This window comes from Stigmatopora nigra, chromosome 11 (assembly GCF_051989575.1).
Source record: "Stigmatopora nigra isolate UIUO_SnigA chromosome 11, RoL_Snig_1.1, whole genome shotgun sequence".
NCBI lineage: Eukaryota > Metazoa > Chordata > Actinopteri > Syngnathiformes > Syngnathidae > Stigmatopora > Stigmatopora nigra.
In genome coordinates, this window is record NC_135518.1 from 9,672,012 (window position 1) to 9,690,442 (window position 18,431).

Below are 18,431 nucleotides of genomic sequence, written 5' to 3' on the forward strand. Positions count from 1 at the left end.
CACGCACATGACACACACCAATCAGAAGTGCCTACCCTCTACTCGCTCCTCCCCCGTGCTCGGGGCTGCTGTTTGGGAAGCAAGGAGCTTGCGGAGGGCTGCTTTCACTCTCTCGGCCATGGAGGCGAGTTCTTCTCTCTCTTACGCATGGGACTAAAGGATGAAGTTTCAAGACCAGATGTAGACGGAAATCCGTCACCTGGCCAAGCCTCAACAACAACCACCACATCCTCCACCGAGGTAATTATTTGAAGCTCTTCTCTTGAAACTATGTTGAGTTGAGAAAAGTCAGGAGACGTGTAAGCATCACGGAGAGTGCGAGGCGGGGTCGACGGGCCACTTCCCCCCTGTAAAAAGTGTTAAAATACTCGCCTTTGGTTTCTGTACATTTTTAGATGTATCAGAATATCTTATGTAGTCACCTATACGGTGGAGAATGAGCTAATATTTTGGCGATCAGCAATACTAACGCTCCTCTAGGAACGAGACCTTCACGTACCATTGGGATGTATAGATGGCTACTTCAGTGCCCTCTTTTTTCCCATTGCTTTGTTTTTTATTTATTGTTTTATCTTCCAAGGTGATCAGACTCGCATTTGGTGCAGTTTGCATGTAGGTGCATGTTCCCAGAAAGTAATGCAAAGGAGAGGAAAGCAGGTGAGCCACCATTGAGGGCAATGTCTGGAATGCGAAAGGCAGAGCTCCACATTGCTTATTCCGGGAAAAATGCCAATTTCACCGCTCATAGTCAATGAGTTCCACTCCTGGCACGTAGTGTTGAAAATGGTTTTACATTTGTATTTTCATAAGAGTGTCTGGTGTGAAAACGCAGTTTGCAAGCTCAGAACAACATTATGTATATGCATATGCCCTGCAGGGTATGGTATTTCTTATCAGCAGTTGGGACAACCAAAATATACAGAGGGTTTTCAGTCATGTCTAAAACAACCCGAAATCAGACAATTGCATTGTTTGTTATTTATTTACTGATGTATCTTTCTGTCAAGTAGCTATTTATCCTTCTGTCCATCCATCTTTTTTAACGTTTTATTGGAATAGCCGAATCCCTGGAGTGCTTGCCCATCCCTCATGTGAAATTAAGCAACCATATGGATCTTTTGCCATGTCTTTTTATGGAAGATGTGTCCTTCCAGTACTAATTTGCAAATCATCCCCTTATGGCACAATCCTGCTATCTCAAAATCCACTTCTTTACGGGAATACTTATCTTAAAGCTTTTTCCGCTAATATAACTAAACCGATCTTTTCCCTTTTAGTGACTTTAAATAAGGAAGGCACATGATGCCAAGAGAGTCCAAGATTGAGTTAAAAAAGCCTCTGATTTTTCAAGTGTCTATTTTAAATTGGCATTTTTAATTACTTAGATTGCTTGTACTGCTAGTTTCAAATATCTAAATGACCAAGATGATCTAATCCACTCACAAGAGTTCCTCCAGTATTTAAATGAAAGTATGCCACAGACATGTTAAGACACATACTGCGCTTGCATTGGTACATAATTTTTGGATTTTGTATCTACAATTAAAAGATGCTTGAATCGGATCCAATCCCCTGATTTGACTTAAAATATTTATATTGCCATGAATGACATGACATTTGTGTGCTACTTACGACACCAAAACATTTTATATATGTTACCTGAACCAATACAGGGTAAATCCATCCATTGTCATGTCTTAAATGAATGCAGCACTAATTTCATTGGGTCCTCTGCTGCCATACAAATGTGAGGATTTTAATTTGACAACTTCCCTTGATTTCACCACATTGTTTCTGCAGCTGCAAAGCTTTGACTGTGCACTGCCGCAGACAGATGCACACAGACAGAGGGGAATCTCTAGGTCACGTTCCTCGTGATTCCTATCACTGCAGCCTCATGGTTGAGAGCACTGACGTTGCCACTTTGGAACAACATGAGGGTTGTTGGTGCAAAGGTCTGCTTATGGTTTTTTTTCTTGTTGAAGGGTTTTAGCTTGGACTCTGAGGGACATTGAGAGAGGGTATAATACCCAGGGGAAGACCACAACATGCTTCAAATGTTTGATTTGTGCAGATTCCAAAATAAATGCTGTGAAAACTTCCATCATTTACAGAACTTACATCTCCAAATTTCACTCAAGTCAAAAAATGGCACGGATAGCCATGGGGAGTCAAAAGTGTTATGGAAATGGAACACTTGACCTAGTCAAAAGAGATTTTGAACAAATGGTAAGTGACAACATCATCATCATGAAAACTTGGTTTAGAAAAAATTAACACAAAAATATGTAGCCACATCAATTTATAAGCCTCTTTGTTATAAAATCCCCACGGTCCAAAGAACAAAATCCCAGTTTATTTGTGAAAAGATATGGTTTACAAATAGCGATAATGCTTACATTACATTTTTTTCTTAATCCCAAATAGAAATTCACTAACCATTAACATCATATAAACAGTCAACAAATGCTGCACTACTACTAATGCAAATTTTAGAATATTTTCAGACTCTTTTTATGTCAACTGAATAGTGAAAAGCCTCAAAACATTTATGTTTACATCCATTAGTCTAGGAGATTAAATAAACAAATTTCAATACATTTGTATACACTTTACAAGGACATTAAACATTCTGTTAAGGAAACAAAAATATAAAATTGTCCAAGTGTTATTGTTTGACTCAATCTTTCTAGCCATTCCTTTTAATGGGAAGTGACAACCCAGTTAAGTACTCTTTGGCAGGCAGGTTTTTCACTGCCTAATTCTGGCCCAGCATCAGGGTTTAAGCCTTCACCTCTGTGTCATGTCAGATTTACTTTTTTTCACTGGCATCAAAAGTGGGTTTCCATCCCCCCTCTTTAGAGGTGGGGAAAGTATTTTCAGCATTTGCCCTCATCCGAATGACTTGAAACTAGTTTGTTTATTCTATACGTCCTGGGAATATGTAGCACACATGCACTAATAATCAATTTTGTTCTCAATGTTGAGTAGGACTGACTGACTAATTCATATTGATGCATTTGATTTAAGTCACTAATCTCCCTTCAATTACTTCCCTTCTTGGAGGACAAACTACATAAACTAGAGGTAAGTACTCTGTTTTTTCATAGTTCTTTTAGAATGAAAAAAACATCCAACTTTGAATATTAACCATTGCTTATTTGAGTGCGGTTTAGGCTGTTAAATTCTCCCCAAAAAATGTGCCAGATTTCATGTGTTTGGTTGAATACACGGCTAAAGATAATACGACAACAGAAAGCATGTCAGCGCTTTGAGAGCTTATGTGCACAATAGATTTTTGTCTGTTTAAATAGGCCTCCATGGTTCCGACATGCTGAGTCTGAAAGACAGTCCCTCGTGAGTTTCTGCTTTGTGGGCATTAGCAGTGAGGGAATAGTGTTTTTTTTTATTGTGGTGTGTTCATCATGGAGTACTATAACTCTTGATGAGTAATATTAAGGGGTTATGCACTGAAGATGTATTCACATAAATCTGGGTTTGTGATATACTATGTCAGGGTATATTCTGACTTGTATAGAAATTTGGGTTAGTTTGTGTCCATAAAATTTGAACCAATTACCTTCCACTATAGTATTGTACAGTGAAATGACCGAATTGAGCATCGATTTTTAAAGTCAAAGCTACAAAAAAAGGCCAAAAGATTACTCTAATCTTGAAAACCTTAAATGGTGCATGACCCCCATCTAAAAGTGGCACTCCAACATCTTTTATTGTTCTGATGTGTGCCAGCAGGGTTGGTTTGTAAAATTGTATCTTAAAATGTCGAGACATTTAAAAGATCGTTACAATACTGATTTACCTGGACTGGTAATTGAACATGAATAAATACTGTTGACATGACATTTCACATATTATAAAATATAAAATGACAAGCCTTTTGCACTTGAGTCAAATGTGGGCTGTTTTTCATCCAGGCTTGTGTTGCATTTGCCCCCACTCTTCGTCAAAGAATATTTTGTAGGTATTAAATCTGACAAGCTTGTAACTGTAAGGCAACAGATAAAAGGTGCACCGAGTACTTCTACACTGGGGAAAATGTCTTTATGCAAGTCTACATTGATGCATTATCAAGTAGTGAAGGCAGCCTGAAATATGACAACTAGGCTGATTTCTCCTGCTTTGCTTTTGTCTCAGGGAGACCTCAAGTGCCGCCTCTTGTTTCTACAACTCCAAGCTTTCTTTTTATTGCTTGGATGCGTTTGCTCCCTAGGTGATCACACATCATATACAATTTCCTGTTGTAGCGGAAATGCTGTTCAATCATTTATCACTCAGCTGAAAGAGGGAGCTAATCTTTTGTATATGGGGATGCAACGATGTATTGTATAGAGAAAAAAGCAATTGCCACTGTATTGCCTGTTGGCAATGATGAATGTGAAACCCCATACAAGAGGTCTATAGCACATCAGTGTTATTGGCCCAGTGCCTCACTTGAAATTACATATACCTCTGCAGGAATGCAAATCCTGATGTTTATGGATGCATTCTGATAATGTATATTTTAATTTCTTAATTGATTTCATTGTTCAGAAAATAATGTCAGAAAATATAGTTACATCCCGAGAGCATTGTTACGTTCATTGGACTTCGTTGTTCTCCTTGCTTCCTAAAATATTAATATCCTACTTCAAATTTTGAGAAACCCTACTTTATTATGATTTTGGTGAGATATCGCACATGATTTTTAATTTTCAATAATCTCACTAAATCTCATATTTTTTCTAAAGGTCCTCCCCACACACATCCTCTTTGTTCATTGTCAGCTTCCAGGAAACCACCAGGGTGTTAAATGCACATGTCTAATGACACGAGTCAGGATAAAGTGTGTCTTCACAGCTCAAATACTAATTCTATTTAAAGGATTTACATCCAATAGGAATTTTGTATGCTCTCTGTCAAAATGTATTAGTCCTAGTTGTTTCTCATTTGTCAAAGGTTTTCCTGGAAGGGTGTAGCAGCTGGTGAATAAACACCTTCAGCTTTTATGTCTACGTATTGTAGTAGAATTAACCCATCTCTTATTTCCAAGTTAATACAGTGCAGTTTAGCAGTTATTGTCTGTTTCGTATTACTTTGCAAATACCTGGTGGAAATGTGATATCTAATTCAGAAGAAGAAGTCATCCTACAGAACCACCTGTACCCAATTCAAACCATTGTCCGCAGAAGAACTGCTATCTGTTTCTTCTAATAAGGCTCTGGGGTTGCCTTGTTTAGTCTAATGATGGACTGCCTGACAGCCAATGCACATGTGACTATTTCCACTCTGGAAAGGAAGACATTCTCCCTCCTCTTGATTGTGTCTGTAAGAAACCGAGTATTTTCGGCTGTTCACTTCACTAGAGGTGAATGCACCAACCACATCTAATAATAACGTAAGAGTTACAACACCTCCTAAATTACATACATTCCGTAAAGTGAAAATGATTATGATATTGTATCTCATAAAATGTAATGACCAAATAGTAGACATTTTAAACAGTTTTAGCCTAATGTTTATGTTAATTCATTGAGCCGTCTTCTACCCTTCCTAATGTGTGGGTCTTGGACAGTTAGGCCAGACAGAAGTACACACTGAGGAAGGTTCAGCAAACAACTCATTAGGCTGAAGTGATACTGCAGTGTAGTGATACTGTTTTTTGGGCAGTATTAAGAATATAGTACAGCACATAATTCAGTGTGTCATTCTGACAGCTTAAATTTTTTTCCCATTACTATCCCTCCAACTTTTGCTTACATGGTCATAAAAGGCAATGGTGTGTCAAAATTTTGCAGACCAGTCAAAACTAAAAATGGCCTTAAGACATCTTATACTGTAATTTATAAACGACATATTTGATCCAACCTTTCCCAAAGTACTGCTGTTTATATAATCAAACCTTGTACTAATTACAAGCAACACACCAAAATCACCAAAAAAAAAAATACACATTTGCAAACACACCACAAAACTGCAGCTAGTTTGCACATAGTTTTTGCCTTAGAGATATGGTAGGAAAAGCCACATGACAGCAGGTTGAAAATCCTGTTTCCTGACATTTCTTCCAAAATGCTGCACTCTGCACTGCTGTAGCGCAAGCTTTTGCTTGCCTCTGATGAGTTAATAGAGATTACAGCGATTTTGCATTGCAGTGTTGTGCAAAGAACAAATGACACAGCAGTAAACCTTGAATAAATGAATTCCTTTGGTATAGTTCCAATCAAAAGATCGTCAATATTTCTGAAAAAGCATGCATTTTAACATACTTGAATTGGAAATCAACCTGCAAAAGGCCGAGTAATGAAAAGCAGCACATTATTTTCATAGTCCAAGGACCTCAAACAAAGGGATTGCATACTGTTAAAATCGTCTGCATGAAAGAAAACAAAATAGCATTTATTAAACGAGGCACACTAAAGTTTATGTCCATTTGTGAATAATAGTATTCAAACGTAAAGGTTTTTGGAGAATCAAAATGGTCCAAAAACAAATTCGATATAGACCATTTAGTTGGTTTATTGTTCAATAATTATCATGTGCGTAAGGTTTTATTGTTGAATCTTTAACTTTGAGTAGTAAATTATGTGTAATTTAACTACTTTGAAGTTAATTCAGGAATTAAACTATTTCTGAGTAAATATGAATGGCATCATGAACACATTGATGTATTGGTATTTAAAGTCAAGAAGTGTTAATAATGGGTTAACAGTTCATGTGTCTATTTTTCTCCCATTTTGAGGTTTAGGATAAAAAAATGTTGCCTGAAAAAAATCACCTTGGCTTAATTGAAGATTCAAAAGTAAAATTCAGTGTCAATGTTAGTTTGATTGGTTGTTGGTTTGTTTGTGCCTTGTGACTGAATAAGATGTGATTTTATCATCACGGTATTCTTGTTGTCTTGGTCCCGCCCTGTAATTTGCTTGAGCAAAGATGCAGCTTGCTTGTATGTTCCACGCAGTTTTCTCAGCCCCTTGGAGCTTCGAAAAGTCAGAGCAATCACCATTTGACTCGCTTTAAATGAGACGCTTAAATTCAGACTCTTATGCATGGCTGCTAATCTTCCTCGTCTTTTGTTTTTAATGTGGGTGTCCTGGTGTGCCTCAAAGACAAATTAGCCTGCGGATGACTGGCAGGGGTACTTTTCTACTCCACATGACAACAGTTTCTCCCCTTAAAATACGACTGGAATCATGGGAATACATTTGTGCTTTGGATTTATGCTTCGTTCGACCTGCAAATGTCACCTCACCAAATCGGGATTATAAATTTGAAATACAAAAGCTGATTACAGTCCCACTCCCCCACATACACACACAAGAATGTGGCAGGATAAATCTCAAAGCTTTGCTCTTTTATCCAAATTAATGCTCAATTTTAAGTCAAATGTTGTTTTGCCATTTATGTATGCATGTAAATTCAGGCTGTGGCTAATATTAGGAATTCTACTTCAGTGTTCCTCAAGGAAGGAGACACAACGCACTACATGCAGATTTCGGATGGGTCAGGAGGATTAAATACTTTTTGAATATATGAATAATGTAATTTGTACAATCTACTAGAAATTACTTTTTCAACTTCATATTCAGGGTTATTGTACAGTATTTATACTTTGTCCAAGATTTGCATTCTTCAACTTACCCCTTTCCCCCCAGGATCTTTAGTTTAATTTCATTCATGATACAGTAGATTCAGTCAAAAAGTACGTGTGTAAGAATTTCCGAGGAGTGGCTGAATTCTGAGGTCACTTGAATGGACAGCATGTTGTGTTAAGTCAGGGTGGGGTCAGGTTAAGAAAGTACTTGGCAGGCTGCTGAGTTATAGCTTGGCGTGCAAAGACAAATCACCCTACCATATTTGGATAATTTGTAATTGGTTTTGTTTGGCTACTGGTACTCTCAAAACTGTTCCTTGTGGATGCAATGGATTTGAAAGTCCATTCTGCTTTGTTTAGTGTACAAAGCCACCCAAAAAAAATAGTTACATGTCTATGATCAAACAAAATCTGTTCAAAGAGTCATTTGTTTGCACATTTTTTACAGCAGTTTTCCCATGGTACAATGGGGATGAAAATACACTGCTACTTAAACTTTTGAGTCTTTAAAATTAAAGGGATAGTAAACACCTTCAATCAGACGGGTTTTGTTTAGACCAAAATGAGGTCATCTTTTAACCGTTGGGAACTACCTGCATGTTGTCCCTCTGTATTAACCTAATTATAGGCCTTCAAAAACTACACAGACTGGGCTTCTTACTCCGCCTCTCTCACCTACTTCATAGTTTAGCTCCAGTGGGACTTGATGACACAACACAGCTATTTACCCGGCAGGCCTATTGGGCTGTTTTGTTGTATGACATTTGAAGAGAAACAGAAATGTTGAAGAGCCGGTTGGTTTTGGTCGCTTAAACAACAGTAACATTGTGACAATGACGTTGTTAAGTTAAGTCTTAAGGTCTTTTGGACAGTCATATTTGGATTATGGATCATATATAATGGGGAATTTCAAAGGTAGGTTGAAAAATCAAATCATTTACTTACATTATTATTATTTTTGCAATGCTTCTGATTCCTGTGAGTTTGACTTTTGTACGGAAATGTACGACGCGATGGGGAGGATATATTTGGCACGAAAACGGTTATTATTCATTCACTGAGGAAGAATCTGCACATTGTCTTTTTAAAATTGTGGTATGTATACAATGTATTTCAAAAAGTATGTGAATAACGAAGAATATTCAGATCAGTGAAATATGTTGGGAGTTTTAGTGGGTATGGAAAGGGAAAATCTACTGTATTACATTTGATAAGTGGAAGTTCTCTGTACAAGGTGAAGTCACTGTTTTAAGATTTCATGCTGAAACTTTTTCTCTCCAGCTGTGTCGGTAACCTTTCGGTTTCATACTTCCCAGTGTGTGTTTAGCTTCATGGTGTGTCAAGGGGGCGCTCAGTCAAATTGAAATTTCCTGGCTGCATTCTAAGAATAAAGCCCCGCTCCCCCACACCTTCATTTGAGTTCCATAGCTGAAGTGTGTAGGAAGATTAGATGGAGACAGTTTATAGGGAAATGAAGACTAATAATGTCTGAGAAAAAAATTTGGGAGGGCATCTTGGACGATCCCGTGCGGATACACGGGAGTAGTGTCTGTCATTGAGGGCCAAAGCTAGCACACGACTAAAATCAAGTCAGACGCCTTGAAATGCTGCCATTTTGGCGCCTCATCCCAGAATTCTTTTTTTCACTTGGAACAGCCGCAGGACTTTCAGCGTATTTCATATAAATCCCCTCTTTATTTCACGGTACAAACAAAACGTTTCATAGTTTCACTGTAAACAAAACGTTTCATAGTTTCACTGTAAACAAAACGAGTGTCTGTCAAAGTCACTTCAAGCTGGAGTTAAAGGATGTCATTTGCCCACGGTGGAAGCGGTGGCTTGTTTCATGTTGGCAGGCATACATACATGAAGGGTATATGACCCCTTAAGCTTTTAAAGCAAGAGCTGTCTGCAAGTCAAATTGACTCAATTAGTCAGGCTTTGGATAATCTTCTTGTCTCCACACCTGCATATCATCGCGATAAGTCAAGCTGCAAAAGACCACTAAATGGACTATTTCTTAATGGAGGACTGCTATTTTGTCCTATATAGTCACCCGGCTATCTCCAGTATGTCGAGTTAATGCAGGCTTTTTCTGCAAATATGTGGCTATAACCTTGTAGTTATGTTATGGGCAAGCATCTATCAATCTTCAGAGTTATATGTTTGATTCTTTTTCGATTAAGGCTGATTAATTGTGTAATTATAGTTAGTGGTTTGTCAGTAGAGGGCAGCTGTCTGTGGGTTAGTATTTAGAGTACAGTGCAGAATTATTATTGCCTATGGTTATGAGGTACATGCAGGCTTTTAATGATCTTATGTGTGTTTTTTAAAATTGTCTATAAATCTTATCCTGAAAGAGGCTTTGAGACTCCCTCCAGAGCAAAAGATGTTCACCTCCCAGCATCCAAGGTGCAAAATGATCTTGCTTGTGTGAAAGCCACCACTGGCTAACTTAATGAGGTCTTAGAAAATATTGACATGACTGTATAAAATCAAATTTAATGGTTGGGCAGATACTCGGGAGATTCACCTGTTTGTATACTAACAAGCGAAGTGCACAGTAACCGTATAAGTTATTGTTGTATAATTGAAGTGATATTTATGATTATCATTCCATCCCATCCGTCTCTCGGGGAAGCTGTGTTATTCTAATGCTCAAGACTATGTAGGACTGTCTATTTTCCCTCTAAAGGAACAACACTCAAGTGGGTCTTTTCAGAAAGTGGAAGGAGTTGGAGACTCAACCAACCAAATATTGTCTTTGGGTCAATGTAAAATGCAAAAAAAAGTATGAGTATGCATAATTTCACTTAAAAGCTTGATCACAGAACAAATTTAACTTATAAATCGATGTCCTGATCTAGCTTTTATGTTTCATCCTAATGTATAAATCATTGCTCATACTGTGAGTTGTTTTTTCAAGGCCATATGGCCTCAATTTGCAGATTCACAGTCTTCAGGCCATATGGTGTCGTTCTATTTGGGTGTGCATTTTTGTACCCCTATTGGTGGTGGCTCATGAGGATTGAAAGCACTTCTCTTTGCTGTCAATAAGAATCAAGGATAAGTTGATGTATACACAAGTTCTTTGGTCAATACTGATCATGTCCATGTTCACTTGGTGTCTTCAGGAGGAATGCCAGTTCCTGAGCAGAGCCCAGTGATGGAGGAAGGGCTTCTGTCCCGCAGCCGTTCGAGTGGCCGTAATATGGAGCTGAAAAGCATGGCCAACAATATACTGGCATCCGTCAAAGAACAGGTAGCGTGGCTTATCTTTTGTATTTTGACAACTTTTACTGAGACAAGGCACTTTATTCGCATTATAAAAGCTTCAAGGGACAATAGCATGTACCGCCTGATTGTTTATTCAACCCTGCGGCTAAAATATGGATTTTTTTTAACATCAAGGTATCACTGTTCTGTCAACATGACATTATTTACTGAATTAATTTAAGTGATTGATGAACTGCAGTATATTCATATAGTGGTTCAAATGTATGTTTTGTTGAAGTGGAACTCTTTAAGCTAAAGATGTGAAAGTGCTGATTTTGTTTACTTACGAATCCTTTATTTTTTCTACAACATGTTTTGAGAAAACTGATCCAACTCCGATCTCATACCCATGTTATTAGATCAGTAAAATATATATTCTATACTGCATAAGACAGTGCAATCATGAAACCACAATCTTAAAATGTAGGACCAATGGCTTTCATGTATTTATTCATCAGAGCTTTCAGGTATCAAAAACAGATTCAAGTGCTGTATTCTAGCTTCTTTTAGTTATCCAGTCCAGCTTTTGTTCTGGACTCTATCAGGCTAGGAATCCACTAGTCAGTGACACTTCATTTATCCCTGCAATGACTGTTGACTGATGTGCTATTTATTAACAAAGACCACACAGAATTAACATTGCAGCTTCCTGGAAGAAAGTAGTCTTTGTTTGCCCGAGTAAGGAAATGAAGGAGGCAGCACCTGTCGATGTCACTTCCTTCCCCAGAGGATCCTTGGTAGTGGCTTGTCCGGTTTGAGCAGATATCCTTGCAAGAAGAGTGACTCGTCTAGTACAGCTTTGTGGTTTTCATTGACCGGCGGCTACGCACAACTGCCTCCAAGGGGATTCCTTCTGAATAGTGTAAAATGATCGGGAGTGGGAAAGGCAGAAGAGAGAGTGGGTGAGAATGAAAGAGGAGGAAATGATATCAGTGGCTTCAGTGTTTTTCTTCCCCTTTACTTGCTTGAGGTTTTCCTTTCATTGTTGAGATTTTCGAGGAATCCTACTCTTGGTGTAAGCATGCTCACTTACTTGGCTGACGTTTTGGTTTAGAGGGGAGGATGTCTAATAAGTTGGTAAGTCTCTTATCCTTTTCTAGTTCTTCACTATTGTTTTTTTTGCATGCACTGCTTCTTAATGTCCTGTTAGTTGTGTTGGGGATGTTTTACTTTGTGAAATGTTTCTCTCCCTCACTGTAGCAGGCAGACTTTGCCCACATGCCCAAACAAGGAGACGGACACTAACATTTTATAGCTGCATTCTTCCTGCTGGTTCATTTGCTTTGTATTCCAATCTTAACAATTTGTATGAGTTGGTATTTAAAGTCTGTGGTGTAATTACATCATGGCAAAATGGGTTATATTTAAGGCATTGCCACAAAGAAATTACATTTTAATATGGCTATGATTCCTTAACTAAAATGTTTGAGAATCTGTCAGTGTGGCTGATACCTCAATCACTAATCATTTTGAAAATGCAAATAATTCAATGAGAGAAGGAAAGTTCACAATTGTAAAGATTAAAGTTCTTTTTAAAGCCTCTTTGGTAAATAGGTGAGGATTTCCTGCAGACTAATAGTACTGGAATTTGAGTTAATTATTAACCTCTTGCATTCATTCGTTCTTCGTTAAAATGAGTTGTCAATGTGCTTTATCAGCATGTTAGAACAGCAACATCTTATGGTACAAACAACACATACCATGAGACAGTCAAAACAAGAACCAAGTGCACTTTCTCTATTTTAAACTAAGTTCTGATAACCTTGGATAGTGAACATGGTTTGAAAAAAAGACTTACCATCTGCGTGTTTTGTAGGTATAAGGTTATTCAGATATGAAATATTGTAAAACATTTAAGTAAAGCTGAATATTGGTATGACTTTGTAAAGTGGCTTCATAATTGAAATCAGCATTGAATTGCTAATTCTGACCACTTAGATTCTGCATTGTGGTTTGTACTAGTCAATTTTAAGGCTTGAAAAACTGAAATTCTGATATACAGATGCAATCACATTTCTTGGGTGGGAGTGATTCGGATGATTATTTCGCTCTCATGGACACAGAATATAATAGTTCTTTATTCCTAACCTTTGGGATGTAGTTGGTTGCACAGAAATATGTGAGTGCAATCAGTGAATGAAGTGATCATGGCCAAATTCATCTCTATTTGTAAAGCCTTTTCTCTCTTTCTATTATAATATTTCGACAACAGTTTGTCTGTTGTTCAAAATTGAAGTGCATAGGTCATGCTGTGCAGGTATGATTTGTTGATGTGCATTGACTCTCTACATAAGAAGACTTTTTTGACCATAGTTGAATGAAAGATGCATTTCTATGAGGTGTTGTTTATTCATGAACAGTGTCATCCTACCTTTCAGTAATTCTCTTTTCAGGTGTTTAAACCAACTTGTAGGCCTTACAGAATCAATATGCTATGTGGACAATCATCACCTAATCGTTATTTTCGAGTTAAAGGTTGTGCTGATCTTGAAAGAAAAACAAGAGCAAATCTACAACCACAATGTTTTCCACAGATGGCTATACAACTATAGCAATACAGTATTTTGCAGTATATATAAAGGACATTTTTGCCAGGCATTTTTGCCAGTACACAATTTCCTGCCAGAGAAGATATATTTTCGCTCTGCGGTCAATAATCTCCTACATTGGTAGGAGTAAGTGAATAAACCCCTCTAATTACAATTGACTGTCCATTTTTCTCCACGCCTCCGTTTCTTATCTGCCTTCCTCTCCATGGTACGGCCGTTACTGTGACAAAGGCAAGAGGAAATTTAGACCCATAAGCATTGTGGCCTCGATTATGAACATCAAAATGGAAGCCCGGCTCAAGGCAATTACCCTGCAAGGAAGGAGGAGTGCGACACATTTGCAGGGGCGGAAGGCAGGTGAAGGAGAGTGCTCTGGTGTGCAATGGAACAGACAAAACACTTGGATTTGGTGGCGAGAATGAAGGGCGGAAAGGACAAAAAGAGAGAGCAGAGGCTTGATGGAGAATGGCAGAGTTAGATAGGCTGTCACCTCTGAAGCATTCTTTAAATGTATTGTGGCAGGCAGCTGTCAATGTGGAGGAAAGCTGAAATTAAGAAAAGAGGAAAAAGGAGACAATCTGCTACCTGGGTGACAAGATGCCAAAGGAGCACTGCATCATGCTGGCGCAACACTGTCTTTTTTAAAACGTAGCTCGGGGAAAATTTCCCACAACACCTGACTGTTAATACTCATGAACATCACTGTCATCTATGTAATTATAAATAACTCCCTGATCACCGCACCAGTCAAATCAGTATGTTCCCCTCTTACAAAGGACAAATGCGTTACTGTGCTCTCCCACTACATTGTGCAGCGGTATCACAGGTTATTCCATTATTAGGATGCTCGAGCACCCGCAGCCCCTGCTAGGATAAGTGGTTCAGAAAATGAATGAATTAATGCTTTGACAAGGGAATGTTTCCTAAAATACCAAAAGACCAAGTTAAGTAAATTAACCACTGTGGAAATGTATTACCTATGAACAACAATGAATGAAAAAATATGAAACCCTAGAAACAATTGTATTTGAACCTAACTTAGACCATGTAAATGATTTGGATCTTGGCAATGTGTTTTTTCCTTAAATGTATGACATTTAAGGTTACAGAGACCTTTTTAGTGTGCTGAATCAGCATTAAAAAGAAGGCGCTTAAGGCATTTCACACAGCTCTTGTATTGTCAGCAGCTATGGTGATGAAGCGTGTCCATTGCGTGGCTTAGCTGGCGTGCCGTCTTCTGTTTATTTGGACACAAGGGGGTACAGGATCTGACTCAGCTCTAGTACTTCTGGCAAATAAAGGGATACCGGAGGCTCTGTTAATATCGGACAACTGGCTTGTCTCCACACACTTTTTCCAATGTAAGCCTTATGCCAACCATGGATAGCTGCGCTATTGTTAAGTAACCTTTGGATTTTAAATTTTTCCCTCCAGCTATCATTATAATGAAGCAAGTGCCACCTTTTGCCATTTGCACCTTCTATGTTTTGTTTTATTTGCCTGAGGTCCATTTTTCCCATATTACTCTGTATCAAAAGCTAATAAGGAAAGCAACGGGCCTATATTGGTTAAGGATTGTAGCCATATGGAAACGCTTAAGCAGACACAAGTGAGCTTAATTCATTTTTAAAAAAGTGTTGTGACAAACTCATCATGACAAAAAGGATGCAATTAAGTGTGGAGTTTTCATTTAATTTTTCTCCCCTCAGGCGAAAGCCTCGCATAAATAAGTGATCATTAGGTTTCATCAATTGAGGGCTTTTCATATTCATGCTGTTTTGAAATGAATTTAATGCCTTTATTGTCATTATACAAGTACAATTGAATGTAAACAGTCTGTTTTAACAAATATGACAAAAGGGACCCCTCTCTTAAGAATTTTGTTTCCCTCTGATTAACTTTCTATTTTGCCCTTGTCTTTTTAACGTAATCAATGGCCAAAACTCAATAAGTCACTTTATAGTTCCCTTTCATATTTCCTTCTGAATTCTTGAGCATGATCCTCACTTTTTCCATCATTGTATTTGCTCTCCCATGCTAAATTGCATCTCATATCAACCCCTCATTTCCTCACCATAAACCCCTGGGAAGCTCTGATTGTGGAACCACCAGCCCCCAGCCTAGCTCCGCTTATCTATTGAGGTGATGGAGATTAGAGCAGTGGAGGGCATTGCACAGCAGTTAGAGGGGGATGGGAGATCTGTTATATATTGGTGAGGGCACCCAAAGAACACTGAAAAGTAAGTGTGGAAAGTAGGCTGATCTGAAGCAACAATCAAGTGACCTTCCTTAGTCTCCTTACAGTTGAAGAGCTACTCCATTTACGGTTGGTGCTCTCTGCCAATTGCGGTGCTGAATTTAACAGAGCGTTGAGAAGGCTTTTTTTACATGAGAGGTCTGAGAATCCTGTCATCTGCTGGTGGAGTCATGCTGAATAAGGCTAGAAAAAATGCTCTTAATGGAGTGCAGGGAATCCGGTAAGGGGGTGCTTTGGACGACATCTCTAATTACTGCATATGTGCGCCACATTGAGGGTATTTGCTCGATCGTGTCACTGTATTATGACGGTGCAAGTAAAAACCAGAATTATGATAGGTAATTACTTACTCCATTCCTAAATCCAATACCGCTTCCATAGCAACTGAATCACCAAGACCATCATATGTTACATAGGAAAGAGGCTCTTTTTGGTGTGTGATTGGTGAAAAGTTGACAATTGTGTGTATTTGTTGGTGCACAATCCACACACATTTTTGGAGGGCAGTCATAGTCACAGTTTGGTAATGAGGCTGAACTGTAGCGGTTTTCAGTTTTGATTAAAGCCAGAAAATGACCAATCAACATGGCACTAATGTCCTTCATTAAAACAACAAAGAAAATAAAAATCTGCTTTGTGCAGTATATCTCCTGGGAACTTCACATCCTGACATGCTTCCCACATGTCTGTCTTGATTTACGATTGTCAATGTAAATATGTACTTGTGTCCTATGTTGCTCATCTCAAGTAGCCCATCAATGAAATTTACAAAATATTTGACTTGGGACTGACTATACAGTGTGTTTTTTATTCTTAAAACGTGTATAACTGACCTCCACTCCTCCTCTTCCCTTTCTTTTCTATATGTGCACAGGAACTCCAGTTTGAAAGGCTGACGCGAGAGCTGGAGGTTGAGAGGCAGATTGTGGCCAATCAACTGGAAAGATGCAGACTTGATGCAGAGTCACCAGGTGCTGGAAGCAGCAGGTAATGAAAAGATTTATTACTGTGTATGGTTGCACTATATACCAGCACCATATACAAACCTAATGTACATAGAAGAGCAAAGTTGAATAGTGTGTTACAACGTATTTGTTTTTATACTGGAAGGCTACAAATAGAATATAAAAGGGCTATTTACAACTGTCATTTGTAGTGAAAACGCTGAGCGTTGTGTTGTGTCAACACACATTGTAATGGAGTGTTATTTGCTTAGCATGACACTATTCCTGAAACCAGTGACCGTCAAAAGCTTTTGGGTTTGTTGTGAGATGTGGCCCCTTTATTCTATAAACAATGCATATTAGTTTTCAACCGACCCTGCAGTGACATGACATCATAGTTGGCTTTTAATCCAATGATTTTTTTTTTTCCTTCAAATGGTCTTAAACGATTTGATGACATGAAACATTTGTAGAGTTAAACACTGTTTAGATGTTAATGTTGACTCGCAGCCAGTGTCTGGATTATACTGTAGACTGTTTTGCTGACTTAATAATAACTTAATATTAACAAGGGCCCTATTGAAAATGGGAACCGCTTTTTGGATTCCTAAAAATACTTTGGCAAAGTTTTAATTATGGCTCAATGGCTCTTAGCAGCGATTAATGCGTTTCTTGAGTTGCTCCTTTTTTTAGGATGTTCTTGACAGAATTTAAACAAAAATGGCAAGTCTTGCCATAAATAGAAAATTGCCAGTTTTGGAGATAGTTGATTGAATACCTTGACCTAAATTCCTTATCGTGGGAACTGGCAGAATAGATGGCTATGATGAGTTTAATGATTGATGAGACGTGCAGCATACACAATCCAGAGGGCCATAATACGGCAACTTTATTCAGTATCTTAGTATGGCTTGGGGATTCTTGGACATGGATGGATATAATCTTAAATTATAGAAAAACACTTTTGTTAAAGCACATCTTTGTTTCATTTGAAATACACTATGTTGTGCAAAAATAATTTCACTTAAGGGAGCTGTTTTTGCTGTTACCTTTTCACAGTTCTTCATAATAAACACAATAGGTTTTTGTGCAGTATTTCCATACACCGAATTCACTAAATGCATGTAAGACACACTAATATGCTCCCCCTTGACACATATTGAGATTCAGATACATAGGCCAGGACTTAAAATGTCCCAGCAGATGTCAACTTACCTATTGTTACAGGTGATTAGTTTAGCATGACTCACGTACATTACATCAAAAGCACAGCAAGTACACTTATCCCTTCCTGTCCTACTCTATTCTGTCCAGCAAACTCCCACATAGATTTATGAACCTCTTTAAGAGGCAAACACGGACAAATGAAATGGCTTTCATTTGGCATTGGTGCACAAAGGAGATACTCTTTAACATTTTAGATCCTGCCGCGCACTCAGTATCTCTGCGGGGGTGTCTCAGATGTTACAGCGCTTTACATGGACCCCCAGGCCCGACTTCCCCGTCATATCTGCCAGCAAACATACATATATTATTTAGACTAAACTTGTCACACTGTCATCCAGGTGGTTTTCAGCATGCACAGTGACTAGTCGTCAAGGTATCGCCTTTCTGCATGACTCATTGGAGCACATCTTGTCTAATTCTTCTTTTAATTGCCTGCATGTCCCCATCAACACCCGGAAAGTCATGCCGCTTAAACCTTCTTATCGAGGGGGTCATGGTAACGATGGGTGCTTGATTCTAATGACCAACATTTTTTCTCTCTCTCCTACATCCTCAAACAGATTCAAACAATGTGAAGAGCTTTTTCG

At 38.3% G+C, this 18,431-nt stretch overlaps 1 protein-coding gene across 3 annotated transcripts in view; it reads left to right on the plus strand.

Moving 5' to 3' along the window:
• The first annotated feature begins 66 nt into the window (after positions 1–66).
• Positions 67–18,431, plus strand: part of pkp4 (plakophilin 4) — a 35,430-nt gene continuing 17,065 nt past the window's right edge. For 2 of the 3 annotated variants that reach the window (XM_077727909.1, XM_077727911.1), the window contains exons 1-4: positions 67–240; positions 581–657; positions 10,726–10,853; positions 16,548–16,660. In XM_077727909.1, the coding sequence (XP_077584035.1) occupies positions 621–657; positions 10,726–10,853; positions 16,548–16,660 (278 nt within the window). In that variant the 5' untranslated portion in view covers positions 67–240; positions 581–620. Of the gene's footprint in view, positions 241–580; positions 658–8,293; positions 8,507–10,725; positions 10,854–16,547; positions 16,661–18,431 lie in introns of those variants that run through there. The other variant, XM_077727910.1, reaches the window with a different exon arrangement.